Raw genomic sequence first — 27,629 nt, 5'->3', positions numbered from 1 at the left:
AACTTTATATTTAATTAACTGTAGTAAAAGCTATTAAACGAAGGTAAAAAAAAAAAGTACATAGCACATCCCAAATAAGGTATAAAAGTCAATCAACATCACTCCAGTCAAGCACAATCACACTTTAAAAGAAGAAAACACTTCTATATTTATTCAAAACAGCAGACAAATGTATGTAATTGAGACACATATCGAAAGGTTAACGGAGACAGATCTTGAGTTATAAGTGATCAGGAAAAGCATCTAATTCAGTCAATTAAAAAATCACAACAGCTTGTAGTGAATAAACTTACATTAAACACATACACAGTTCACTACATTATGGGGTATATCATGTGATGTCCACATCATATAAACCACCAGTCAGCCATTAGTTTAATAGGAACAGCACTAATCACAGGTTACGGGTTCTACAGATGTACAGACACAAAGCACAACTGAGCCTGACCCACTTTTAAGCTCACAGAATTGTGAGTTCTGCAGAGATCTTTTTCTCCAACTGCTGAGATTTTCAGAAGATGTAAACATTTAGGCAGTTTTCCAGTGTTTACATTTTTGGCCAACAGAAAGATTGTTTTGATATAAATATGGAAACAGTGACGTGTTGCTGAGATGTTCAGTGTTGCATAAACTCAAGAACAGTAAAACTGGCTTTACTTCAGCATTAAACTGGGCAATGAGAAAGAGAGAGTCATTTAAGAGCACAAACAGACATGTTCATCATGGGCTGTGGCAGATTCACAACACAAAACACCTCAGCTAAACGTACACATTTCCAAAGAAGTGGGATAGTGCAGTTTTCTGCTCTGCGCTTGAGGACGTAAGGGTAACACTGGTGACCAATATCTTTCCCAAAAACAATGCATAAAAAATAATCCCAGAACTTGCACCCAATTAACCTCACAAGGAGAGACATTACAAAACTTTAGTGGTGATTTGTTCCGTCAAGCTGCGAGCACAGATTATAAAAGGCAACAAAATTATTATGTGACGCTCAAGACAACAGGCCAAAACAGGTGATCAAACCCTCTCTCCCAAAACTATAAGACACAAGACCCTTTCACCTCCCGCCACTCAACGCATATCAAAATGTATGCTTGGTCAAAGCACTCCAAATTACAGGAAGAACACTATATTATACAGGAAGAAAACATGTTGCTCTACTTATATTAGAGCTTTAAATGAAGACGTGTGGTTTTGTAAAAACATACTACATAGCTGACATGAGAATGTTGCCCAACTATGACGGCAGTAGGAATTGGCCACCTTCGCAGGGTAGTGCATATTTAACTACTCGACGAAATTGCAGTTATACTATCTTTGCTTTTGCACATCGAATTTCTGTCATCTTAATAGAACTGGTACAGGCGGGTTTAGAGTTTGGGCAGAAGCATTCAAACATACACAATCGGACAGTATCAGATGGACTATGGTATCTCTCCTGCTGGAGGTGATGGTCCCTTTAGGTCACTCTTTAAACATCTAGGTAAGCTTGTTCGGGTCTTCTTAACGGAAGAAGCCTAGTTTCTCTCTGAGCCATTCCTCGGTCAGATCCTCAGTGTTCCTGATCTCGAAAACCTGAGAAAACAAAATATGATGATTAAAATTAAATGAAACATTCTTGCTATGACTGTTATGCACTTGGCAGAGCCAATGTTGCCATGCTAAAACATATGTTTAAAATTCAGTCACAATAATGACACCTTTTGGGAAATAAAATCATGATGATTAGTGTTGTTTTTGTACATTAACCTGTTGGAGAAAGTATCACATTTAACACACGGATAACTATTAAACTGGGCACTTTGCGGGTGTATTTATAACACAGCCAGTATCCCTAATTATTGACCCTCACAAACACTGGGCGTGTGTGAGTGGTATAACTCACCTTGGTCAACTCAACTGTCTGCACCAGTTTGTTTTTGCTTCCAGCATACATCATCTGCTGCTCAGGTTTGCATCCTGGGAAATAAAGTTGAATTTTAGAGGTTATATCATTATGTTTTGTGTTGCATGTTGAGTTTTTTATTTGAAAGGGATAAATGCCCTTGAAGGGATTATTAAATGTGTGTATTTGTTTTTTTACCAACAGGACTGGAGAAGATGAAACACAGGGGGTAAGACACCCTTCCATCATCATGTTGGTACTTATAGCTGTAGACTACAAATGTGTCACAGGTCAAGGAATCTTGAGAAACAGACTTTATATGAACACACAGCAGACATTTTTATGTTGAATGGGCAGTGGGACGTTGTTTAAAAAAAGTCCCACATGTTATCTGATTTTAAGGATATCTCGGCTGTCTTTCAGGTAGCTCATTCTTCAGATCTTCAGGGGAAATATCCTACAGGCAGAAAACAAACTCGGCATTACCAATAAGCCATACAAACCAATGGTTGTGTATAACCATTCCAAGTGGGTATAGTTACATCATGCTCCTCATCCAGAATCACCAGCTGTTTGTCTTTATCAATCTTCACTGTAACCAAAGGAGAAATTATGCAACATCAGCATATAACCCTCTCATTGTATGAGAGTGTAAGCATATGGAAGAGACTGAGCATGTTGCATTTTCAATTCAACTCACTGATAATGGCAGCATTGTTGGTTTCCTTCCTGAAGCGGAAATCCCTCAACTTTTTCACAAGATCTTCGTCCACCTCACACACAACTAAAGACTCACTCTGAATAGAAACAGACACAAAAATATGTCACTGAACTTGAAACCTCCCAATTAATCCCTATTTAAGGTCATCTCCATAATAAAAAGTAACCAAAGGGCAGAAATTAAAACAATATATTCAAGACTGTTTTCAAGATTTAAATTATGCTGCCGTTATAGAAATGTGTTAGTTACATCTTTGTATTTATGTCCAGTATAACAAAAACACAACAGGCACCAGGGTGGATTATTTTTAACAAAAAGATTATGATGAGTTTACACATCAATCCAAACTCGTGAACAATGACAACCAGCGCAGGTCATCACATCTCGTGTCATTATCACGAGAAGCATCGCGTTGTTTTGCGGCAGATGTGGACAAACGTGTTTGATCGAGTCTTGGCCAGTGAATGCAAAGAATCCTTTATTTCAACCTACGTTTCATTGTTTCAGATCTCTGCTATGACTTCCGTCTAGTTTAACGACATTATATGATCGTCGCTTGACGTGCCACTTACAGCAACACAGTCTTTCAGCATATTTTCCAACGTTTCCTTGAAATACTAATGTGTGCGCCCGCAACAGGAAATGCGAATTCCCCCGGAGCCGCCGGAATTCCATCATAACACAATTATGTAAGCCAAGAATATCTCATTAAAACAACAAATAGTATTTCAGTACAAAAGCAACGCCAAACGTCCCTTTATTTTGGTGAACTTTATTAAGTCGGCGCGATGCAGGAGAGGGTTTGAATGCACGCACTGACATGCAGCTCATCACAAAGCTCTGGGTGGAACTGCAACAGGGCTCAGAAAAAAAACAACCCCTCTAACATATACACATATAACAGATCTCTATTTAGAGATGCCCCGGTGTTATCAGTATTATCACGCTTTCTTCGGACAACGCGACCATGAGGATGTTTTTATGAATCCAAGCTAGTTTTCTACTCACCATTTTACCTGAAGCACAGACGGCACGAGCTCAGCAGTGCAGCAATTCTACCGTGCCGCGTCTCGTGACGCTCGGTCGACCAATCAGAGCACTGGAATGTTCCGGGATTTGCATTACAGACTGCTCCAAGATCAGTTCGCTTTACTCGCTAAAGCACGAGATCGGTCTTATCCCAGAAAGCAGAACGCTGCGAATGAGATATATTATTGGTGATGCTCAATGAAAGAACTATCGGATGCTTCTTCACCCCTACGGAAAAAATATGATCTTTTGTTGGCTTGCTATTTGAGTAAATAAATAAATGATAAAAATTGGTTCGAGGGTAGTGTAATTTTTATTAAACAGTAACAAGTATAAGAATAAAATTAAATGCACAATAAAAGCATTTTTCACAGACTGGAAGCAACACATTTCCACGGATCCGTCAGCCACTAGCTCTTAGAAAACTGGAAATGTTTAGTAATCAAACAGCTGTCAGTATGGGATTTCTTGTTGATTTATTTTAAGCGAGTCGAAAACGCCCACTCGTCGCCGTAACCCCGCGCATGCGCAAAGGCTCCGGCCTAGCCCTCAGACGACAAGCCCATTTGGAGAACGTGCGCGTACGTAGAGCTCATATATCTGATCTCTAAACACAGTGGATAGTTCATAACGCTTGACTACAAGGCATAATGTCATCTCCGTACTATTTAGCGCTTGCGCTATTTTAAAGCACGCCGTTGAAAACACTCAGCGCTCTAGTTATCACATCACTTCCTGTACTGAGTTTAGTAATTTGACTTTCGGATCTGTTCAAGCGACGGGATCTTGTACCGTTCAGAAGCCCGAATCTCTGGACCGCAGGCCCTGACACAGTTAAGGTGCTGATGCCCAAAAAATTCTTATATACTTAGAATATCAGTTGCGTGTGTATCGGTGCTGGTCCAGCCCTAACACACATTCATTAATGTGTGTGAGATGGTGCCTGATTTGAGATGTATTCAAATCCAGTTTAATATCTTTAAAAACAGTGTTTTAACGTAAAGCCTATGTGCGAATATGTTGATGCGGTGACTTTACAATGAATACTTTTGAGTGTACTAGAATTATGACAGAACTTGATTCGTGTACCCTTATTATTAAATACCACTGTTTATTTCTTCTACAGATCATGGCAGACTTTTCGGTAAGTGTTTCTTGGTCTTTTTCGGTAATTCATTCTTTTGTAAGTTATAGCTGTATTTCCTTTTGTTATTGGAACGAGGAACTTTGTCCATTTATGTATTACCAGATTTGGACATGTACACTTCCAAAAGTTATTTCCTAACAGTTTATTTGATACTGTATTACACACACAGCACATACAGTGGGGTTTGAATATATGAGACCACATACTTCTATTTTCATTATGTAATGTAACTTGAATGTAATGTGTTTATTTTTTCAAATGTACATGGATTTCACAATTTATGAAATATTACTATTTCATGAATATTCAGTTATTATTTGGTTTACCCATTTGCTTTAATGACAGCTGGCACGGACTCCATAGGTCTGTACAAACTCTTACTATCCATGTAATGCATGTTAAATGTTCTCTCATATATCACTTTGGATAAAGTCTAAATGTGTAAATGTAGATGTAAAGCCAGCTTAATTTGGGAATGTTCCAAAAGCATCTAGAAGCATCGGTTTACTTCCATAGAAGCAAAGAGGCCCTTTTTGTACAAACATGTAACACAGTCAATGTCACAAATTTCTTATATTTGATTACTTACCTAAATATAGTGCAAAATATTTTTATGCATTTTCCAACATTTCTTTGTTATAGAATTGGGGAAATCCCTAAAGCTGTATGTTTTTTTAATTCAATACAAACTCCATGTTTTCAATGTGGTCTTAGATTTTGTCACTCTACTGTATGTGTTATTTAGTTCTTCGTTTTACTGAGATAATTATCTAGTCAGATCTCTAAAATAACTTTCAGCCTGTCTTGTTCATTGAAACTATTACTGCATTTTCTCTCGGTAGCTTGCTGATGCTATCCCGGATGATGTTTCTGGTGCAGCATCTAAAACCAGCCACACCAATCCATTAGCTCCTGGGAATGGGGCTCAGCCCCCTACCAATCCCGGCTGGCCTGGTGCAGCCCCTGGTGGCCCTCAGTTCCCATCCTCAGGAGGCACTGCCCACCCATCTGCCCCTTCTGGCTTTCCCCCGACTGGGCCATCTGGCCCTGGCCCCTTTCCACCTGGCCCAGGAGCACCAGCCCAGTACCCTGGAGCCCCGGCCCAGTACCCTGGAGCCCCGGCCCAGTACCCTGGAGCCCCGGCCCAGTACCCTGGAGCCCCAGCTGCCCCAGCTGGATACCCTCCAGGTCCAGGTGTACCTGGACAGTTCCCCTCAAACCCTGGGGCTCCTGGACAGTTCCCCTCAAACCCTGGAGCTCCAGGACAGTTTCCTTCCATGCCAGGTCAGTTCCCACCAGGTGGGGCACCCATGCAATACCCTGTTCCTGGACAGTTTCCCTCCACACCTGGAGCACCACAGGGCCAGTACCCAAATGTGCCTTACCCGTCAGGTCCTGCTGGGCCTAGCATGTACGGTCCAGGGGCTCCTGGTGGCTTTCCCCCAGATGGAGGCCCAGGATATGCCGGAGGAGTGTTTCCCCCAATCCCCCCAGGGTCCTGGGGTCCAGCCGCAGGGGGCTTCCCACCCCAGCCTGGCCCGCCCGGAGGCTATGGTCCAGGGCCCATGGGACCATACGGTGGACCCACAGCTCCAGGTGGAATGCTGGTGAGCTCTTTGCATACGTTGTATCTCTATAAACATGATGGGCTTGCTGTGGTGTGATGGGTCTGCTATAATCTGCTGGAGTTTATATTTAGGGTTGCTTTCAGGGTTGTAGGTTTTTCTCCTAAGGTCTGGGATGCTGGTTAACATTTTTTGCGGCTGTGGTCTCTTACTGTTTTGTACCCCTGGGTCAGGTCTTAATGTACATCGTATGCAGATCTCAAAAGCTCCTCTTTTTGTCTTTCAGCCACCATATAGACCGCCATATTTTTGAGCACAATGAACAGCTCCGCAAATAACAGGATGAGGACAGCACTGCAGCCATCACAAAGACCCCAGTTAACATCCAATTAGAGCGCAGAGTTCTGTACATATGACACATCATATGCAACACTATATTTGCATATCATCTTTGCCAACAAATGCACACATTTTATGTAGCTAAGTTTCTTATTTACATCACAGTACACACATAATTATCATGTATATTATATTATTGACAATTCATTGTTTATTATATATTTCTTGAACAGGAGGAGAATAAATAATGCGCTTTGTTTATTCTATTAAACAGATGATGATTGTCATTAAAGTTGTTTTATGTGCTCAGTTTATTGTTTGTCAATGTCAGCTTCTGCCTAAAAAAAGCTGGTTTTAATATAACATCTCATTTAAAGTAATAATAGACTTTATTTTCAAAGAGAAGCGATTTGTGCTTCAAGTTGAGTCTTACGGCAGATGGGGGTCAATGAGATAAATACTTAATGACAAGAACCCAACACTATGTTAGGACTTCGTAATCATTTAAAAGTTTAGGGTTGTTTTGGATGATGATAAACAAAAGCTTATTTGTAGTTATATGAATATTCATGATTTAAAGGTCTCTCATCAAAGTTCTTGAATAATAAGTTATGTGCATGAAAAGTGTGTTTGTTTGTGTTTTATCTTGTATTTATTCACTGAAGGGAAAATGAGTCAATGGGTGGGGTTTGGAATCAGGGAATGGCAGTTTATGAGGTTTGTCACACTGTTGCCATAGTGAAGTTGTTTATAAGCTGTGTCATGGGTTAGAGTTCTTTTTGGCAGCTTGTCATGTGATCACTGACGTGGTTTATAGTTGGATTGTAAGAAAGAAAGCGGGTAGGATAAAGTCCCATTTGTGATGTCACATGCTGGATATTTCTTTGCGGTTCAGTCCATAGGCTTTTATGATGTCAGCAGTATCTCTTATTAAAGTAGTTATTATAAACTACTATATAAATTTGTTCAAGTGTGAAAAAACTACTTTCAGTTTGTTTGTTTGTTTGTTTTGTAATTTATAGTCGGTCTCGGTCGTAGTCTCTGTTTAATGTTTGCAGGACTGCTTAATATCAAAAAGGATTTCATGTTCTTTGCCCAATATGGAAAATACAGAGATGGAACTTTATGATGAAAATGGAAGACATCATAGGAAAAGTTACTACCAGTCAATGAATCCTGTCTTTTAACTTTATGTGTAAAACCACCTTGCTCTTAGTGTAAAAACCTCAACCTCAATTCAACATCAAGATACAATAAAAAATTAATTCAGATATTTAGATCTGAAAATGTAAAGAAATTGGTATAAAAGGTGAAAGGGGTTTTCGCAATTTTAATCATTTAATTTGAATTTTGAATGTTTTGTGATATATTTTTATTTAAAAGATTGGCTTGTTAACAATATAAACCGTACAATATAAATATTACATTTATAGAATGGTATTTTAAGTTCAGTATCACAATATCTACACTAACAAGTATTATGAATTATTCATTTGCATTCTTGAATATTGCTACTGTCCTCTTGAAACCATGCATCTCCATATATTGTGATTTTTTCTGTATGTCATAAATGATTATTTTTTGTCACCGTTTATGTTTGTCACTGGGATTTGGAAACATCTAACCAATAAAATTATTAAAAAGTACTTGGCAACAAAATATTTAATCATTTAAAAAGTACTTTTTACTTTCTACATTTCCTCAAAAATAGTGAATTTTGGACATATAAGGACAGTGACGATATGTGGACATTTTGCTGTTATATCTGACAAGCAACAAAATTTTTTTATAAAATAAGTGTGTGTGCTTATGTTTTAGCCAGTGCCCTATGATCTTCCACTGCATGCAGGGATAATGCCACACCTCGTGATTACTATAGTGGGTGAGCCAATACCAGGAGGAGACAGGTAAAATACACAAATTCCACAAAAAGGGTTAAATAGCGCCAAAAGCTCATATGTTTTAAATTTTTATCTTGTCTTTGATCAGGTTCAATGTAGATTTTATGAGGGGCAGTGACGTGGTTTTTCATTTTAACCCTCGTTTCCATGAACACACCATTGTGCGGAACTCACAACTTGAGGGCTGCTGGGGTCCTGAGGAGAGGGAGGCAGGCTTTCCCTTTGTCCAAGGCAGACCGTTTGAGGTACGACTTTCTGACTTTTCACTACCTCTGTGATGACAGTTTAAGATTTTTTACTGATGTGTGTGTTTGTGCTGTACATGCAGCTAAAAATCCTAGTAGAGACTGATGGGTTTAAGGTGGCCGTGGACGGCGGTCATCTGCTGGAGTACGAGCACAGAACTGGTGGCATGGAGGATGTCACTCGTCTTCACATTGGTGGAGACATCACCCTATTCAGTGTGGCCCCGAGCATGATCTAACACAAACATGGCTTAAGTGTGATTCGACAACGTGTGGGTGATACAAGAAGTCATGGTTGCTTGAAAATAATTATCTGACAAAAGTGGACAAAAAAGAATCAGAAATTTAGAAGTTATTAACACCCCTGCACATACATATATGCACACAAATGTCCATCAAGTGCATATGAATGTGCATATAACATCTCAGTATTAAAATGGTAGACAACCAAAGTCTGTGATTAAATGAGGTCAGGAAACACCGGACCAGAGCTGTGACACTGTGCTGAATTCTAAATGGCTGAAGTATTTCTTTATTTGGGATAAATATTTGAAAATGTTTATTTTGAATCAAATCTTGTTGTTATAACGATTGTAATAATGAAGTCAATTATGGTGTCAGAATAAATGCTGTAATACCCCTAAGAAAATGTGCTTGTATTATTCTGATTTTCATTTTTCATACTTATATTACACATCTAAAGTTTGTACTCTGCTAGTAAAGTTCTAAGACTACTTTCTGCATGACTTTACATATTACCACAGGCCCCCTTTTGTGCACTATTTACGTTTTTATGTAAACTTTAGCATCTGCCAAAATATTTAACTCCACAATTTTCTATTACTCAACTTTTAGGTCCATTTTGTGCTCAAATTCCTGCCGTACAGTCTTACAACATACTTAAAGCTATGTACTTCATCTAGATGTAGTATAATTGTGGAAAATTAAGTGTTTGAAAATGCATTGGGAAAATATCTTCGCGTTCATATTTTTAACATCATCATTTTTAAAATAATGAACTTTAAAGAATGTGGTTTAAGTGCATAGTACAATTATGTGAATGGAAAAACAAAGATAGAAAACGCCATCAGGAGACATCTAAAAATCATTATTGATTGCCATTATTATTAAGCAGGACATCTATTAACATGCAACTTAATATGTATCAATCTATAACCTGCAAAAATAAGCTTCAAAAGGATACAACGGATGCAGATTTTTGTAGAGTGAGACCAGTCTCATCAGTTCATAGCTGTGGTGTTTCGGTGGTGTCCGCTAGGGGGCGGCGGCGGGGTGTTCGAGTATCCCACCAGCATTAGAGGAAGCAGGTGGAGTTCGCACGCTACTGGAGATTTGCACCGCAGAATAAAAGTGAAACTTTTTGGACACCATGAACGGATCTGCGCACAGCACCCCGAAAGTTTTGGATATTCATCTGAAAAGAGGCCCGGCTGGTAAATTTTGTTTGCTTAGATTTCTCCTGCACTATGTGAGCAGAGTTTATCCCGGCGGTTCCGTGTTGGTGCTTCGGCCCGCGGCAGCCTGGTTGGGTGATACAAACTGACATAATGGAAGCGAGCAAAAATCTGGGCCTATGGGTTTTGCCGAGATCAAATTTGGGGGACGTTTTCTGTTGTGTAAGAGCAAGTTCGGCCCACATCACAACCTTCAGCATTATGGACCGACACGTAACCAGATTAGAGTCACCTTTATACGACCCTATTGCACTTTAAAATGTCATTGGAGGCTCTCCTGAGTGATGGCTTTGGTTCTGATCCACTAGTGGGATTTTGAGGGATGTTGACATTGATTAAACAGTTGTTATATAATGTTTGTGGTGTGACCTCTGCTCAGCGTTTCACTGGGCTCGTGTGATGCAGCTCTTTTCCCGCGTGGACTTTGATCTGTGATTAAAATTACTGTAATATTGTAACAATGACATACCCTGCTAATAGAAATGTCTACAATTTTCTTCAACTTCTAATGGATTTAAAGAGTATATCGGAATTGCACTGTTTTTGCACATCCAATTCCTCTCTGTGTGTCTACTGGGGATGTTTTGGGTTCTGGTGGTGGGATGTTATATGGCAGATGGGAACCAATAAAAACCATTAATTCATTTAAGGGCTGAAGCACTACATTTTAGAACTCTGTAATTGTCTTAATAGTACATTGTATCTCCTCAAAGTAAAATGACATCATCTACACAGATTCTACACCTATTTACTGATTTAACATAAATAACATTATAGGTGCATATATATTTCTCTGTATATCTGAGTCACATTAAGCAAAGCACAGTTTAATCCTTTAAGTAGTACTGTCAGGAGTAATGTGTAATGTCTTTTCTGTCTCGCTCAGGTCTGGGGTTTAATATAGTAGGTGGAGTGGACCAGCAGTATATAATGAACGACAGTGGAATATATGTGGCAAAAATCAAAGAAAATGGAGCGGCTGCGCAGGACGGACGTCTGCAGGAGGGAGACAAAATTATTATGGTAAAACCACCGTGCTTTACAAAGTGTACTATTTATACTAATGTTTACTAGTTTGATCTGTGTAGTTAATTGTGAATCAATAATACCACTTCAGTGTACAGAACAACTAAATGTGAGCGATGACAAGTTTAGTTGACTATACTTGTAGTGCTTTTGAGGATGACCACATTCACATTCTATGACTCCTTGGAATAATGTTACCGCTTTAGCATTACACACTGTTTTTACGTGGCTGTATTACCAGAAAAAGAATAGATTTTATCGATTTGTTCAGAAGGGGTTTAAAATGGGTCATCTCCTTTTTGTACCATTGTATTTTATGCGTTTGGCCCACTTATAAGGTTTTAGCAAGGTTTTTAGCACCAAGCATGCGCAACATTTAGTCTTGCATAACTATATTGCAATGACCACTTAGAGCTTAAAGGGATGAACATTTTTATCATTTACTCACTTTCATGTCATTTCAAACCTGTATGGACAAAAAAGAAAATATTTTGAAGAACGTCGGTAACCAAACAATACAGTACAGGTTTGACATGACAAGAGAGTGAGTAAATGATGACAGAATTTTCATTTTTGGGTGAAGTATCACTTTAAATGTAGACTGGACTGAATGATTTTAATTAAACCACTGTATACCAGTTGAAACACGAGAACAGAAAAATGCACTAATATTTTGTCTTAAATGCCTGCCAGTCTTTATTAAAAATACTTGGGACCTCACTGATGTCTTTGTCTTTTATAGATTTTGATGGGTTTTGATGATTTGATTTAGGTTTGCAAATGTAAGATATTTATCAATTAGTTTAACAGTAATTTTAATAGTTTCTTAAAAGTTAAATCTGAATGCTTAGCCAATAATTATAGGGTTTAACTGTAATTATTACAACATAAACCTTTAAATTAGACAGCGCTGTACTGTAAAAAAAGATGTTTATGAACCGTAATTAATACAATGTAAACCCTGGAATTTGACAGGTATAAACTGTTTTTATAACAGCATAAACAAGTAAATTAGACTATGTACCGTAAAAAAGAAAATTATCAACCGTAAAATATACGGTACAGTGGGTGCAATCCCGTAAAACCAATAACGTTGCAACCGTATTTTTGATGGTAAAGTTCTGGCAACCACAGCTGCCGGTTTTTTACCGTTAAATTTTTACCCGTAAATTTACGGAATATTTTTTAAAGTTTGGCTCCATTGATTTACATTGTACAGACACTAAAGCACTTAGACATTTCTCAAAATATCTTATTTTGTGTTGTACAGAAGAATCAAATACATATTCGAATGTTAAGATTAATCATTTATATCAGAATTTTTATCTTTGAGCTGTATATTTTACAAATGCTGCTGTACCTTGTATTTTTGTACCTACAGTATTTCATGCAAGCATTCTTTGTTGCATTTTTGTTGGGTACAATATAGTGAGTGTATTCTTTGTTAAACCTTTTCCATTTACATAAGTTAGACCGTTCCAAAGCCTAAAATGATCAGGGACTTGAAAAATTCAAAAACAGTTCCCTGAATCCTTAATTTTTGTTTAAAACCAATATGAAGGCACCATTTTATCTCATGATGTTCAAAACAATAGTATTAATCCTGCCTGCACTGAACACCACATATAATTGTAACATAAATGTGTTGGTCAGGTGCTCATTGTTGTGACATCTGGAGTTTCGAGTTTTATTTCATATTTTTTTTGCGATAACTAGGAAGTTGGAAAAGGTACTATTGGTTGCGTAGTTCTTCACCTCAAACGTCTGTCTACTCAAAGAAAGTGAAGGTTTTAACATTCCTCTACATGAATGATGTGGTCCTGGTTGTTTTGTTAAGGTAAACGGGTGGAAGTTGGAGAATTTATCCCATAGTGCAGCGGTGGAGCTGTTTCGGACTGCAGGGGAAGATGTGCAGCTCCGTGTACAACAGCGAGTAAGTAGTGCCAGTGAGTTGTGATCAGAATGTAAATAATGAAGAGTTTAAGTCAAATAATGAACTAATAGATCTACTAACCCTGATCTTCTGTTATTTGTTTGCAGTGTCTCTCCCAACAGAATGGCCCCTTTAGCTCTCAGAGTGACGGCGATTCTTCACCTTCTTTCAACACACAGACAATGATCACTCTCGTCGCCACAGCAGCACTAGCAACGGTAGTGGGTATCATCGTTTACAAAAGGCTCCGAGGGCCACGGAGCCCTTTTTAACCCATCGCATTTTACAGACTTTACAGACTTTGACCTTTTGCTTACGGCCCCAGACATTAACAGCGAGCGCAAATGAAAACCCTGTTAATGAAAGCAGAAGTCCATATGCAGATTTTCTTTCATTTTTATACCATTGCTCTGATGACGGCTAGCTATAAGTGTTCATTTGGTTTGGTGATAATCATTTACCCAGAATCCCCACCGTTCTGCATCAGTTTGGTGATATTGCATGGTGAAATGAGATCATTGTTTGAGGGAAGCACGGTGTTGAAATCAACAGCATCTGAAATGATAATCTTGACTGAAAGAGAGACCAAAGGTTGGAGATTGAGACCAAGGTGGAGCTGTGTTTCTGGGCAGAAGACAGGAGCCAAGTCTTTTTTCCATCGTATGCATCCAGCCGCTCCAGAGGACTGGAATGAGCATGTGGTGTACTATTAGACTGTCTAAGGTCCTCTCAGGTGCCTGCTTGTACAAGAGTATGTTTGAAAGTGATGTTGGAATGCATGATGTGGGTTAGTTTCTCTTTCGCTCATCCACGTTCCGACATGTAGGATGTATTGTGCGGTTGTGGGAGGCGGGGATGTTGATTTTTTTTGTCATCAGCGCTCGGCCCTGAATATGCTGTGTATCCTTAGAGGTTCTCCCTCGGGGATCTAAGGCATCATTTGTATTGGAAAACCAAAAGGTGGCACTTGTTTGAATTCACAATCTAAATGAGAATATGATCATTTGATATTGTAAATGGCTGTTTTTTTCTAGAATGGTCTTGTCTTGATATTGTATCTCGCGCACTAATGTTTTTGGAGCCATAAACCAGCAGCAATTTGAACGTGTTCATGCCTTGCCACGTCTCAGTGCTGCCCCCTGTCTGCAGGTAATTGCTTTGTTAGGGGCTTTACCTCTGCTTGTTTGTCTGTAGTATCTATTCATTAACTGACAAAAGTGTGTACTTGTGTTATGCTGGTTCTGCAGATCTGTGTTGATAAATCCAATCTATATTCATGAAATGCTTTTCATTCACAAATCACTATTAAACGATGTTGGATTCACATGCGTCATGCATTGAATAAATATATGTTGAGAAAAAAGTTTGATGTTGACTCGTTGCTACTATTTAATGCTGTAAGTGATGTTATGAATTTTATTGATGTCATCAAAGAACTACGCAATGAATAATGTTGTACCTGTTCATTTGCACGTAAGCAATCTCAAAGACTCAAACAAACAGAATAGTTTGGTAAAACTTACCTGGGATAACTTAAGTCCAGTGTACAATGAAATGTATGTGATACAAACTTTTAACAATTTGGTTAAAAATTGTCTGTTGAGGCCAGGATAAACACAAAAAGTACATTTGAATATGAGAGCAGGTAGCGGTGGGACCAGAGGAGGGGCGCACACCTGCAAGATGCTCCAATTTGTGCCCAAATTGGAATTAAAGGGATAGTTTGCCCAAAAATGAAAATTCGGTCATCATTTACTCACCGTCAGATTGAACCAAGCCTGTAAAAATGTATTTGTTCTGCTAAACACAAAGGAAGATATTTGGAAGAATGTCAGTAACCAAACAGATCTCACCCCCATTGATTCCCATAGTATTTATTTTCCCTAATATGCCAGTAAATGAGATCAGTTTGGTTACTGACATACTTCCAGATATCTTCCTTTGTGTTCTGTCATCATTTACTCACCGTCTTGTAATTTCAAACCTGTATGACTTTCTTTCTTCTGCAGAACACAAAAGAAGATATTTTGAAGAAAGTTGGTAACCGAAAAGCAAGTTGAGTTTAAGGTGCCATTTGCCATTATTTGAGAAAGAAAATGGATTCCTGACAAAATAATCCACTTTTGATTTGAGCTTCGCCCTCAAAAAACAATGAAACAAAATACAATCCAAATGGTGAAAGCTAAATGAATGTGACCATGTTTTGCAAAGTAGCACCATTTTAGTATAGATCCATTTTAGGTTCCTATATTACATTTTTGGCTGTAGTCAGTGGAGGCTGGACTTTTGGGGACTGGAACGTAACCTCAGCTTTATAGAGCGATTTGTTGACCTTCAAGCAAAGGTTAGTGATGGTCAGGCCATATACTGTATATCATATCCCTGCTCCAAAGAACCTGCATAACTGTTCTCTACTGCCCCCTACAGGATTTCACGAATTCTGAACTCCGAAGAGAAAAAATAATCACATTGCTATTTTCTGTACTTTTGTCTCATTCATATCTGATCTGATCTATTATACTGCTCTTAGATGTCATATAAAAACACAATGGCACTGTGTTTTAAAATAAATGATGCTTTCCGAGCCTCACGCAGCAGATTTCATATATAAAACATGTTTTCTATCGTTTGTGATGCATAAAATATGACTCCAATTTAGTGATGTTTAGACCTTCAGTTTTTGTTAAGATGATGCTCTGAGGAAAATTACACTCTCAACTTAGCTTTCACAAATATTTATGTGCTCATGGATATTTTAGTCAGATAGTCAGGATAACGTGCTGTCTAAGTAGATGGACTTCTGTTGTCTGTCTATCTAAATGCTGTCTGGCTGGTAGTGCTGGCAAATGAGTATTGGTATGTGCGTGTTTCAGAGTCTATGTTACTGTGTGTACTACTGAGTGTGTGTTAGATCTCAGAAATCAATACATTCAAGCAGTAGTGTTTGAATGCACTTAAGATGCAGAGGGGGAAGAGAGATAATGCAGATAATGCACTTCCTGTCTCCTAAATCACACGGTTGGGATAGAAGCAGCATGGTGGCATCCTTATGATTAAAGAATTAGGTTGTTTACAATAAACTATTTGTTGCTTACAAAAAGGTTGTAAAAAACAATGGCTGCACCACTAAATGTAAATGACGTGTGTTGCAGAAATAGTTCTACTTCATGGCATTTGTGCTTATAGCAACTGCAAGGTGTGCAATTTCTGCACCACCTGATTTGTTCAGGCTGTCTGTGGAACATCAAGTTAACAAAATACATGTGGTTAAAAACACAATTGAGGTGTGTGGCTAAAATACATACTCATATACACTAAAATGTCACTGTACTCCAATGCATGAGATCTCTGAAGATCGGTAATGTATGCGTACAGAAATTGGATTCTAGATTGAGTACAGTCTAACTCTGCATTTTTCCTCACAATCAGTCATCTGTGATTAGTATCGAACATAGAAAAGAACTGACAGCATCACAATTTTATAGATTTCACAGAGAGATACCATTAAAGCTCTCTATGCCTTCCTCCCCTCTCTCCCCTGCTTTTTCACAAATACAGCCACAGAGAGTGATGCAGCAGCTCAGATGATTGACACTTACATTTACATCAATACCAAAGAAAACAAACAACGGACTAAAAATCTTACAGTTGCTATATATACCCAAAGTGTGACATCTAGCCCCTGTAGTATGTGAAATGTTTTCTGCTTGGCATCAAGCTACACTCAAAGTGGATCATTTAAGAGCGAAGAATGCTGTTTATCACATTCCCCACCCTGAAATAACGCATCACCCTCGCCCGTTATAACGCTCAACGCGGATAGAGGGGGATGATCGCGCTGCGCACAGACCACGATGATGATGATGATGTAATAAATTCACGCACCGGTGATTCTAGAGCACACAATCCTCACGCGGATCACGCTCACGGCACGGTGATGTCATTATCTTTACCGTGAGCCGTGTTAAGGAATTTCAATCCTGCACGGAGATACCGGAGAGCATCCCATCTCGGCGTGCCTCCATGAGGACAAATCTCAGGACTGCGGCGCTGATGGCTGTTGCGGTCGGGACTGCACCAAGCTCCGGTAATAACAGCTGCGACCCCTGCGCTCAGCCGAGCGGCGAGATCCGTGAAACGGATGCACACGAGAACGCGCGCTTCATTGCAGCGACTCTCTATACGGAATATCGGTCATCATAACGGGAATTCGGATTCCTATAATCGGTGTGGATTTGAATGACAGGCAGCATCCGAGAGCCCTTTTAGGACTGTCAAAACAAATGAAGAAACAGTCTTCGGTGCCTGTTATAATTCAGTCGGTAATTCTTGCTCTTACCGGAGACTGAACACATTTGCATCCGGGGGCCACAAGTGCCTGTTTTCTTTCACCAGATTGACCCTTAATGGAAACTGATGCCCTGTTGCCTTTCCTCATCCGTGTCTACCTCTTCAACCCTCATTTCTCCTCTAGGGACCCGAGTAAACCAGCAAACCAGGACTAAACGTCTCACTAAATGTCTCTTTGATTAAAAAATGACAAGAGCGGATGATTCATGTTGTTGTTTCTTTGCTCCGGTTTACTGTATTTACACCAAAATTTCAGAATCGGAAACTCCCGTTGCGCTCATCTGGTGCTAGGGTGCGCGAGGGGCAGCTGTCTCGAGAGCAATAAACGCCCGTTATTTCAAGGGATTAAGCGCTTTATTTTAAGGGATTTCTCAGGATCGCATGATGGCAAATGAACCCGTTATCCTCAACGTGTATGACATGGTAAGCCCAGCGATTCTTAAAACCTACTTTACCAACACCCCCGCTCCTCTTTCTCGTGTCTCTAATTTAACATGTAATAAAATAACAATGCTGGGATTAAGCAATATGAAAACAATATCTTGGTGAAAATGGATTTGGGCTGATGTTTAGAACTCCGAGAGGGGCATGGGAACAGCTGTTAATTCTGGTTAATGTCCCATGATGCATTGCTGCAATAGAGGGTTATAGAGGGGGCTATTAGGGGACAGGACAGACACCCAAATCTACTCTAAGAGCATGGTTTATGACATGACTCTTCTTCTAGTACACTCTTTAGTAAGAAATAAAAACCCTTGATTTCACATTTAAGTGCTTGTGGGGTAGAAACTGTTTTTAAACATGTTGGAAAAAATACCCCCCCTAATACTAATACTAATAGTATTAGTCTGTGTACATTAAATCATGTTATTTTATTCATGAAGGGCAGATGGTGCACCTTTTTTTGGCCACAGACACACATTCTCTCTATTCACTCTCGAGTCGAGTAGGTGTAAAGTGGCATTTCAGCTTTGATGTGTATATCAGTTGATGTGTATATCAGTAACCTGCCAAAATTACAATTTAAACTCACAGTTTCTTTACTCTTCAGCTAAAACAAAGATATCACAAGGTAAACCGTGGCCGACTTCTATACTCCTTAGACACTTCAGTATACGTACAGTACATATAAAGCCCTGTGCATTTGAGTTTGCATTATCGTTTATTTTTAATGCCCAATAATGGTCTCTTACCTAGACCACTTTGGAAAACGTAAGCAACGGTGATCCAACACTGGTCCAGAAGAACTTTGTGTTTCAGTTTTTTGTACACACAAATGTATGTAAGAAATAACTTTAACTATAATAATAAAAAACAAAATAATAAAAATGAAACCATAAGCGCTTCTGGACCAGCGTTTACATCTTGCAAAGTGGTCTGGTAAATGTTTTTGCGTCATTATATACTGTACACACATCAAACAAGGATGTAAGAAAAGATTGTCAAGCATACTAATAATTGTGTACACATAATAAATTTCATCTACCTTTAAATAATGTCAGCTATAATGCAAATAATAATTCTTAAATTAGATTAAATTCTTGAAAATATATATTGTAACATAATTTTTTGTCATTCTTTCTCATTTAGTACTGGATAAATGAATACACGTCAACTCTGGGTATTGGGGTCTTCCACTCAGGAATTGAGATCTATGGCAGAGGTAGGGTGACCTATTGATCTGCAACCCATGATTTTGTACTTTTTTAAATTTACAATGAAATTAATGTTGTCGGCATTTGTTTTATTTCCACTACTAATATTATAATACTACACAGTAAAATCGCCAGTGTTAAAAAAGGTCAAATTAACACTCACGGTGTATATATAATACACACTCTCAAAGTGTGGCTTATATAAACACTGTGAGAGTTAAATTGACCCTTTTTAACACTGGTGATTTTGCTGTAAAATTAGTAAGTTGTATAAGATCTTGCATAAGAATGAGTGCATTGAGGGTTATTTAACTGACTTTGTCAGGCATACTTAACCAATTCTAACCCTTACTATCACTGAGCATAATTTAGTCTATAAATTATATTTTAATAGTAGTTGCTAAATTTAGATGAAGACAGTATGGTATCATAAATGTTTATATTCTGTAAGTAACCTATAGATGGCAGTAGAGTGCTGTGCACACAGTGGCGGAACATAACAAAGGAAGAAAGATTGTGTGGCTACTCAGTAGTGACAAAGAACATGCACAAATATCCATGTTTCATCCTCTGGCTGTATTTATGTTGTTAGTATATTTTTTGTATATATTGTTAAAATACTTAGTGTACTGAAGACATTTGTGAGTAGTTCTGTAATTCTCTATGTTGTTAATATATGTTATATAGCAATAAAAAAAATCCCTGTTTCACTGATACACAGCAGGTTTATATAGTTATATTGCACTATGATTTATTGTCATTATTAAAGGCTCAGTCTGAGACTGCATTTGTACTTGATCTCAGACTGAGAAGACTCTGAATTTTATTTCACAACCAGTTAGAGACCACAACAGCAGCAGTACCAGTCCTATTTATTTGTTAACATCATTACTGTGATCGATGTATAACTTATTGTTTCAAAGGCAATCAATAACTTCTAATGATCAGGAATATCTTCTTGATTTCTTTTGTCTTGGTATCAACCTCTCACGGACTTGGTCTTGTTTTTGGTCTTAACACACTTGGTCTTGGTTTGCGAAGCAAAAGATGCCTGACATACTGTAATACACACAAACTGTATTTTAATGGCTGCCATTTGTTCCTTTTAGAGTTTGCATATGGGGGTCATCCATACCCTTTCAGTGGCATTTTCGAGATCAGTCCTGGAAATGCCCCAGAACTGGGCGAGACTTTCAAATTCAAGTGAGCTTTACACATGCATACAAATGCAAATAGACACATATGGCCAATTAAAACGATCCCTCACGTGTCTGTCCTGTCTCCAGAGAGGCTATAGCTCTAGGTACGACAGACTTTGCAGAGGAGGACATTGATAAGATAATGGAGGAGTTGGGGAAGGAGTTCAGGGGAAACGCCTACCACCTGATGCACAAAAACTGCAACCACTTCTCTTCTTCGCTTTCAGAGGTCAGTTTTCTCCCATGTTTGATGTTTGTCTTTTACAAGTATATCGGTAGACCAGTGTTTCTCATTTGGCAGAGCAAGGCATAAGCAGTGCAAAGGTCTTTCCTCAGTCTTTCAGTGTACATCACATGATCAGTTAATCTTTCTTTTATTCATTCTCTCTCTCTGTAGTTGCTGTGTGGAAAAGAGATCCCCCGCTGGGTGAATCGGTTGGCATATTTAAGCTCCTGTATTCCGTTCCTGCAGAGTTGTCTACCCAAAGAGTGGCTCACGCCCGCTGCGCTTCAGAGTCATATCAGCATGGGACTTCGGAAAGAGAACACTCATTCACACTTACACGAGTCCAGTGACGATGAACCCTCAGAGGCTGGACAGCCTGGAACATCACACACCTGCAGACACACACGCGTGTGACCTTGCAAACAAATTTATACGAATTAACACACAGTATTACACTTATATGACCCCACATAATGACTGCTGATACAGCGCCTCCTACTGGACTGGATAAACTAGACCTTGTCACTTTAAGGGGAAATCAAAGTCATTTTTCTTGGAGCCACCAGGGATATAAAAACAACTTGTAATTGTACTTTTTAATATCTGAAGTTTTAGAACTATTTGAGTTTTAATATGGTTTTAGGAAAGCTGTGTTCGCCATTTAGTCGTGTGAGCTGTTCTTTCTGAAGGTGAATGGGTCACCACGGTGGACTGCCCCCTGCTGGTGTGTAACAGCACTACAGGCACCTTTACAACACTTTCAGTAGTGTACTGTACCCATTTCTATCAGTCCTTTAGACTTTTAATCACATGTCTGGATGTTCTCCAGATTTAGCCGAGTTTGCTGTGTATTCAATAATTTTCTATGTTGTGGAGATGAAGAAATGGAACATTATTCACTGCTTGTTGTTCTTTATTGAACAGCACACCATCTGCAGAAGAACTCAAATTCTTGACTTTTCCCATCAATTTCTTTATTAACATAATAGAGATTTAAAAGATTTAGTTTCCCCAAAATGAACTGTCATCATTTGTGAGTAAATTAGTACAGAATTTTGGGGTAAATTAACCTCGTATGATGTCAAACTTTTAATACCTTTCTTTCTTGTCTTTGATTCTACTGTTTATATGCTATTATAGTGCAAGGTTTGTATGGTGTGCTTTCAATATACATTGATGGATTTATACTAGGGCAGATGACAGCATATGACTCACACACGTTGGAAAATTCAGCCTTATTAATGTAAGCCATCGATATGCTAGACTCGAGCGAAACAAAAGCATCTCGTTCAGTCGTCAAGAAAACAAAGGGGGCAATTGTAAGGGTGAAGCTGGGGGTGGGTGCGAAAGTGTGGGTGTGGTCTACACATGAAGTTGGCATCTGTACTGTATTGCAGTGATGATTAAATGCATGCCTAAGTGATTTAGTGAGAGGGGAGGTGCTAACGGGTTGGGTGGTTAAATGGTCGTTTCTTTTGCCTTGAGTTTCTCAAGAGCAGACTGAACAGATTAATGTGCTGTTGATTGTTCCTGAGCCATCTACACCACACTAACAATACAACATATTTCCCTACGCCTCCAAGTGTAAAAATCTAATTGAAATCCTTTGCAACATATTTTACTATTGTGATATGATAATCTAATACATTTCTGAATTGAATTGCATATTCAAAAAATGTAGGACTAGACTGAAATTATGCATTATTAATTGAATGCATTGTACAAGTGATTGTTGATACAGAATAGAGGCGGGTGATTTGATTGAATTGGCTAAAAAGCATGAGGGATTTGTGACGTCAGACTAACAAAAAATGTCAGATTAAGTTGTTACATCTTAGTTAAAGATATTTAACATTAAACAAAATTCATTTATAAAGCCAGCCAAAATTTGGAGATCGCTTTTTTTTGCCATTTTATGTTTCTCTCTTTAGAAGAGTGTACTTTAGAGTGTAGAAGCTCATGTTCCCCTGTGTTTCTCAGGATTGCATGGCATTGCAAGTAGTAACAGTTTCATGACCTCTGGAGTAAAATGGGAAATGTGTTTTTGGTGACTTATTTATATAACTGAATTTGGAATATGGGTCTATTTACTGTTATTTTCACAAAGTAGTGCTTACGACTTGTTGGAGCGTTTTGTATTCGATTATTTCTTGTTTTATCTCAGCTGAGGCCACAGTTGATAACTTTTACTAGACATCCCGTTTTGTAGGCATAGTCCACCGATTCCCTTTTGCCTCAGTTACTATTTCTTGTTTTGATGTGGTTCATTCCAGACATTTACAGGTGATGGATATATAAATGAATAAAACAAATCAAGAAAAGAAATTCAAGATATTCCTTGCTCTCATATGTTGGAAAAGGGAGATGGGGTTTTCTTTGCTTAAAGCCTGAACAGCCTTTGAACATTGCGTTTTATTTAAAGAGTCAAAAGACAATTGTCACTCACTGTGCCCATGTGACTCCTGATATGTTTCACAAGACTTAAAAAATCACGTGATGCGACGTAATGTCCTGCACTGTTTCTAAATGGAACAAACCAGTTCGAGCTAACGTTAAATGTTGCGAAAAAGTGTGAAAAATGCTAAAAGTATAAAGTCTCACAAAGTATCTATCAATATTTTATTAAATTAAATGGTATAATGAAAAAAGTGTACACCGAGGTTTTAAAACACACGCCATTTGTTTCAACTTGTTTATTCACACATGCACGAGCCCGTCTTTCCCCTCCCCCTTAAGCGCGTCACCCACATATATACTCGCGCACGCAGCTGCGTCGACCAGTATCGAGACCAACGCCATTTTGTCGTGTAAGAAAAGGTGAGAGCATGAAGCCGAGTGTGTGGAAATAATTATACTATATATACACTAAAATAGCTTGTTTGTATTTATTTTAGTTCATCTGTCGACTCTGCATTGCATTCTGAGGGAATATTTGCCATATTTACTGTTTAACTTCGAGTAAGCGTTTCTGCGCATGTTAACAGGGCCTAGGCCGCACTACTGAACCATGCCGTGTAATCAGGCGGGAATTATTGTCTTAAATTTGGTTGCATTTTAAAACAGCAAGGTTGTTGATTATGTTATCTCAACGCACAGATTTGCGTTTAACGTAGATCAGTGTAACTTCAACGTTTTATTAAACGTTAATTGGTGCACGTTTAAAAAATGTTGCGCCAACACGCGTATAGGACAGAGAGTTGAATGTGCAACGTTAGCTATTGTTTCACACAATCTCGCTTATAAATCGCATTCTTCGATGCGCATTTATGATTCACGTGAACAGTTTGGACTTTATAAATGATTATCCAGTATCTGGTTAATATTTGCAGTTGGCCAGTTTGTTACCAGCAGGGCGGCGCTTAGACGCTTTGCAGATCAAAGTTCTTTTCGTTAAAGAGTATTTAAAGACGTTCTCGCATTTAATTCTCAGATTTGATCAACTTTCATCATGAGTGGATGTCGCGTGTTCATCGGCCGGCTGAGCCCCCATGCCCGTGAAAGAGACGTGGAGAAATTCTTCAAAGGCTATGGGCGCATCCGGGAGATTAACCTGAAGAATGGTTTTGGCTTTGTGGTAAGAATCGCCATGGTCTTTGTGGACGTTATTCATAAATCTTGTACTTCCTGTAGCTCAGTGGTAAGGTCATGTGTTCAATCCCAGGGATTGCACATACTTGGAAACAAATGTATAGTATAATTCAAAACAAATGTATAGTATAATTCAATGTAAATCGCTTTGGATGCATAAATGTATAAATGCATAAATGTTGTGTTATTCCTGTCTTTCTGACCCCTGCTGTGTTTCACAGGAGTTTGATGACTACAGAGATGCAGATGATGCAGTTTATGAGCTAAATGGAAAAGAACTATGCAGTGAGAGGTGAGATCGAAATGATATTTGCTTAAAATATATTCGGTAGATGTGTGGGTGTTTGTGGACCGTGTTTAATGGTGTTGCCTTGAAATCCAGGGTGACCATCGAGCATGCCCGCTCTCGCCGTGGAAGAGGCGGTGGCCCAGGAATGGGAGGACGCTTCTCTCCACGTTTTGGTGGATATCGTCAGTCTCGCAGTGGGGGTTCCAGGTATGTCACCATTGTGTTGTTTTATACCTTAGGGCAAGGTTAGTTTTAAAAAGATATGAATCGATTCAAATGAGTTAACCCCTAATGTGTTCCCAGGTATGGCCCACCAGTGCGCACGGAGCACAGAATCATTGTGGAGAATCTGTCTTCGCGTATCAGTTGGCAGGTGAGCTCCCCTGTGTGCCAAGATGCAGAAACCTGCAGTGCAGAAGCCTGCTGTTGTAGAGTCTCATCCCTTCATTTCTTTTGACTTTGACAGCAGTACAACACCACCACCTTTTGTTAACTTTAGTTACTGTTAAACACTCATTCAATGTTACTTTGAGTAACCTGGAAATACAATTTCCTCTTCACCTCAGCCAAACCTTGCTTAAGTGAAATGATTGATTTTAATGTTAAAAGGTTCTCTAACCCAGACCATGTTTTTCAAACCTTTTCTTTAACAGCTGTGCTCTGGTATTCTTTAATTGGAGTTGCATGCACAGCCTGCGAGGTGCATAGCGCCCTCCCCTGGTTGTGTTCTGAGTAGTGTCCCTCTGGTGCCTCACCCGACACGCAGTGTCTGCTGGTCTAAGTCTTGGCTGGGTCCGTAGCGCCAGAAAGAGCCGTAGCACAGGATAGCCTTAGAGGAGCTGGGTAGCCGCTCTCTGGAGGGTCTGTGATGTCAGATCTGCTCCATCCCCCCGCTCTGCTGTTTGGGTCTTATTCTGTTGGTGCTGAAGCGGGGAGGGGTGCCGGGTTTTGGCCCCCTCCCCATCCTCTCTCTCTGGTGGGGTCCGTTCTTACGGAGGCCGGATGGGTCGAGTCCGAGGTCGTTTTAATGCTTCGTTGCTTCCGTTTGCTATTTGGACAAGTGGCTCTTTGCTAATGCCTTCTGTGGTTTGGAACGGTAAGTAGCTCATTACACTGGATAGTTACATGGTAAAGAAGGTTCTGTCATTGAGCTCAAATGGAAAACGATATATTCAAATCTGGAGTTAGATGTAAATGGAGAACGATTCCACAGATTGCTGAAAGGTTCCAGGCAGTAGTTTCTGAATATGCAAAAATCTACCTCACAAAGCGAGAACCTGTTCTCAGAACTAGTTTGTTGAGCCCCAGGCGCGTCTCTTCCAAACAGACCCTTGCTTCCCGTCGTTTCACACAATCTAAAAGATTTGTGGTGCTGAAAATGCTCTGGTAGTTTTATTACTGGGCAAATGTCGTTTCGAAACTTCCGCCGGTAAGGTGACATCTGTTGAGGGAGCTTTCTACAGGTGCACACTACAGCACCACTGCACACTGTAGTTGTGTATGTGTGGAGCTCTCAGAGCAGATGCTGCAGAATGTGGTGTGTATTTTTTTGTGTGGGTGCTAAAGCTTCAATGTGTCAGTGATTGGGAAATTGACGGCCGCATTTTTTTCCTACAGGATCTGAAGGACTTGATGAGGAAAGTGGGAGAAGTGACCTTTGTGGATGCACACAGGACCAAAAAGAACGAGGGGTAAGTTCACGATTGTGTGTACGTGTGTAAAGACTGATATGACCTACATTTATTTAACAATATTTAACATGTTCTTCCAGGGTGGTTGAGTTTGCTTCTCACAGTGACATGAAGAATGCCATAGAAAAGCTGGATGGGACGGATCTTAACGGACGCAAACTTAAACTGTATGAGGATCGCAAGAGGAAGTATGTATCTTGAAGTTACTCTTGACTGTCGGTGAGTTTTCACACTTAATTAATTGCCTTTTTTTATCAGCAGCCGTAGCAGGAGCCGTTCCCGAAGCAGGAGCAGCTCTCGTTCCCGTTCGCCCAGTCGGAGTCGCAGTCCCGAGCGTGGAAGCAAACGCTCCCGCAGCCGCTCTCCCAGTCGCACACCAGAGAAGAAGTCCAACAACCGCTCTCCCTCCCGTTCTCCTTCTCCCGCTCCAAGGAATCAGAGCAGGAGCAGAAGCCGGAGCAGGAGCAGGTCCCGGTCTGCCTCTGCAGAGAGTCAGCACTAAATTGTTTTTGTCTGTGTGTGTGAAACTGGGTGAGGTCCCTGCCACCCGCCCCACTTTTTGTGGCATATGTGGAATTGTGCTACTTCAGTGTAAATTACTGGCTGTGTGTTAGCTGAATGAATGTGTATGATATTTTTGGTTTGTTTCTTAATGCTGAAAAGCAATATGGGTTTAGGTAATGGAGTGGGATAAGATTAAAGACAATTTTCAGTCTTGTTTAATTTTAATTTTTTTGATAAACCTGGAGGACTTCTGTAAAGAACTGTATTTAGATTTTTTTCAGCTCGCATGCTTAATTTGAGTCTTTATGGTTGTTGAGCAGAAGGTTACAACATGTATATACACTCTGGAATAAAGTATATTGGTATTTGGAAAATCAGATGTTGTCTTCATAAATGCTTTCAGAATTATTTTGTTTTTGTAGTTTATTTTATCTAAGGGGTTAAAATGTATGCTAAATTTGATATACCTAATACACGTGTGATTGGTGATATTTAAAAAATATTTTCGTTACGTTCGCCACAAAAAAAGCATTTTCTTCTAGTTTTGAGCGTCCTCCAGGAGGCGCTGTTTCATTAGCTAAATGGCTTAGATACCAAAATAAGCATACAAAACACCTTTAGTTGTCTGATCAACTTATATTAAAAATGGAGGAACCTGCACCATAGCGATTTAATTACTACATGCATAAAAATAATTTGTAATGTATGTGTAAAGAGTTTCTGCGATTCTCATAAGTTAATAATCGACGCTGATTTTAAGTCTATAGACAGTTGGTGCCTGACTGAAAATCAATACTGTACCCGAAGAAAGGTATGGACACTAAAAAAAAACAAGAGCTATTGATTCAAATCCATACG

General features: G+C 39.3%; 5 protein-coding genes across 7 annotated transcripts; 4 read left to right on the top strand and 1 right to left on the bottom strand.

Annotated features, from left to right (window-relative positions):
• Window positions 1–117: 117 nt before the first annotated feature.
• On the bottom strand, window positions 118–3,819 carry gmfb (glia maturation factor, beta). Its single transcript, XM_057342705.1, has 7 exons — window positions 3,618–3,819; window positions 2,589–2,685; window positions 2,431–2,480; window positions 2,296–2,345; window positions 2,087–2,169; window positions 1,889–1,962; window positions 118–1,578 (listed from the first exon to the last, which is right to left on the bottom strand). The coding sequence occupies exons 1-7, from the start codon at window positions 3,618–3,620 to the stop codon at window positions 1,507–1,509; spliced, it is 429 nt and encodes a 142-aa protein (XP_057198688.1). The 5' UTR covers window positions 3,621–3,819; the 3' UTR covers window positions 118–1,506.
• Window positions 3,820–4,199: 380 nt separating this feature from the next.
• Window positions 4,200–9,478, top strand: lgals3a (lectin, galactoside binding soluble 3a). Of its 2 annotated transcripts, XM_057342696.1 has the most exons (6): window positions 4,200–4,477; window positions 4,765–4,782; window positions 5,628–6,392; window positions 8,508–8,596; window positions 8,679–8,835; window positions 8,919–9,478. In XM_057342696.1, the coding sequence occupies exons 2-6, from the start codon at window positions 4,768–4,770 to the stop codon at window positions 9,072–9,074; spliced, it is 1,182 nt and encodes a 393-aa protein (XP_057198679.1). In that variant the 5' UTR covers window positions 4,200–4,477; window positions 4,765–4,767; the 3' UTR covers window positions 9,075–9,478. The 2 variants fall into 2 exon arrangements, with proteins under 2 accessions (XP_057198679.1, XP_057198680.1); XM_057342697.1 differs by lacking the exons at window positions 8,508–8,596; window positions 8,679–8,835; window positions 8,919–9,478 and adding an exon at window positions 6,637–8,477 and having other exon boundaries at window positions 4,226–4,477.
• A 658-nt stretch (window positions 9,479–10,136) lies between these two features.
• Window positions 10,137–14,623, top strand: synj2bp (synaptojanin 2 binding protein). The gene is made up of 4 exons (XM_057341913.1): window positions 10,137–10,289; window positions 11,197–11,333; window positions 13,174–13,269; window positions 13,377–14,623. The coding sequence occupies exons 1-4, from the start codon at window positions 10,226–10,228 to the stop codon at window positions 13,539–13,541; spliced, it is 462 nt and encodes a 153-aa protein (XP_057197896.1). The 5' UTR covers window positions 10,137–10,225; the 3' UTR covers window positions 13,542–14,623.
• A 2,165-nt stretch (window positions 14,624–16,788) lies between these two features.
• Window positions 16,789–23,017, top strand: LOC130559047 (deubiquitinase DESI2). Its single transcript, XM_057341912.1, has 5 exons — window positions 16,789–18,042; window positions 19,210–19,282; window positions 20,384–20,477; window positions 20,561–20,702; window positions 20,871–23,017. Exons 1-5 carry the CDS (start codon window positions 18,001–18,003, stop codon window positions 21,111–21,113), a joined length of 594 nt encoding a protein of 197 aa, XP_057197895.1. The 5' UTR covers window positions 16,789–18,000; the 3' UTR covers window positions 21,114–23,017.
• Window positions 23,018–23,432: 415 nt separating this feature from the next.
• Window positions 23,433–27,148, top strand: srsf5a (serine and arginine rich splicing factor 5a). 2 transcript variants are annotated; one of them, XM_057341911.1, is made up of 8 exons: window positions 23,433–23,516; window positions 24,130–24,273; window positions 24,509–24,579; window positions 24,670–24,783; window positions 24,880–24,949; window positions 26,194–26,267; window positions 26,348–26,455; window positions 26,529–27,148. In XM_057341911.1, the coding sequence occupies exons 2-8, from the start codon at window positions 24,148–24,150 to the stop codon at window positions 26,767–26,769; spliced, it is 804 nt and encodes a 267-aa protein (XP_057197894.1). In that variant the 5' UTR covers window positions 23,433–23,516; window positions 24,130–24,147; the 3' UTR covers window positions 26,770–27,148. The 2 variants fall into 2 exon arrangements, with proteins under 2 accessions (XP_057197894.1, XP_057197893.1); XM_057341910.1 differs by having other exon boundaries at window positions 26,526–27,148.
• Window positions 27,149–27,629: the final 481 nt, after the last annotated feature.

This window comes from Triplophysa rosa, linkage group LG9, assembly GCF_024868665.1.
Source record: "Triplophysa rosa linkage group LG9, Trosa_1v2, whole genome shotgun sequence".
NCBI lineage: Eukaryota > Metazoa > Chordata > Actinopteri > Cypriniformes > Nemacheilidae > Triplophysa > Triplophysa rosa.
This window is presented reverse-complemented; position numbering and strand designations above follow the sequence as displayed.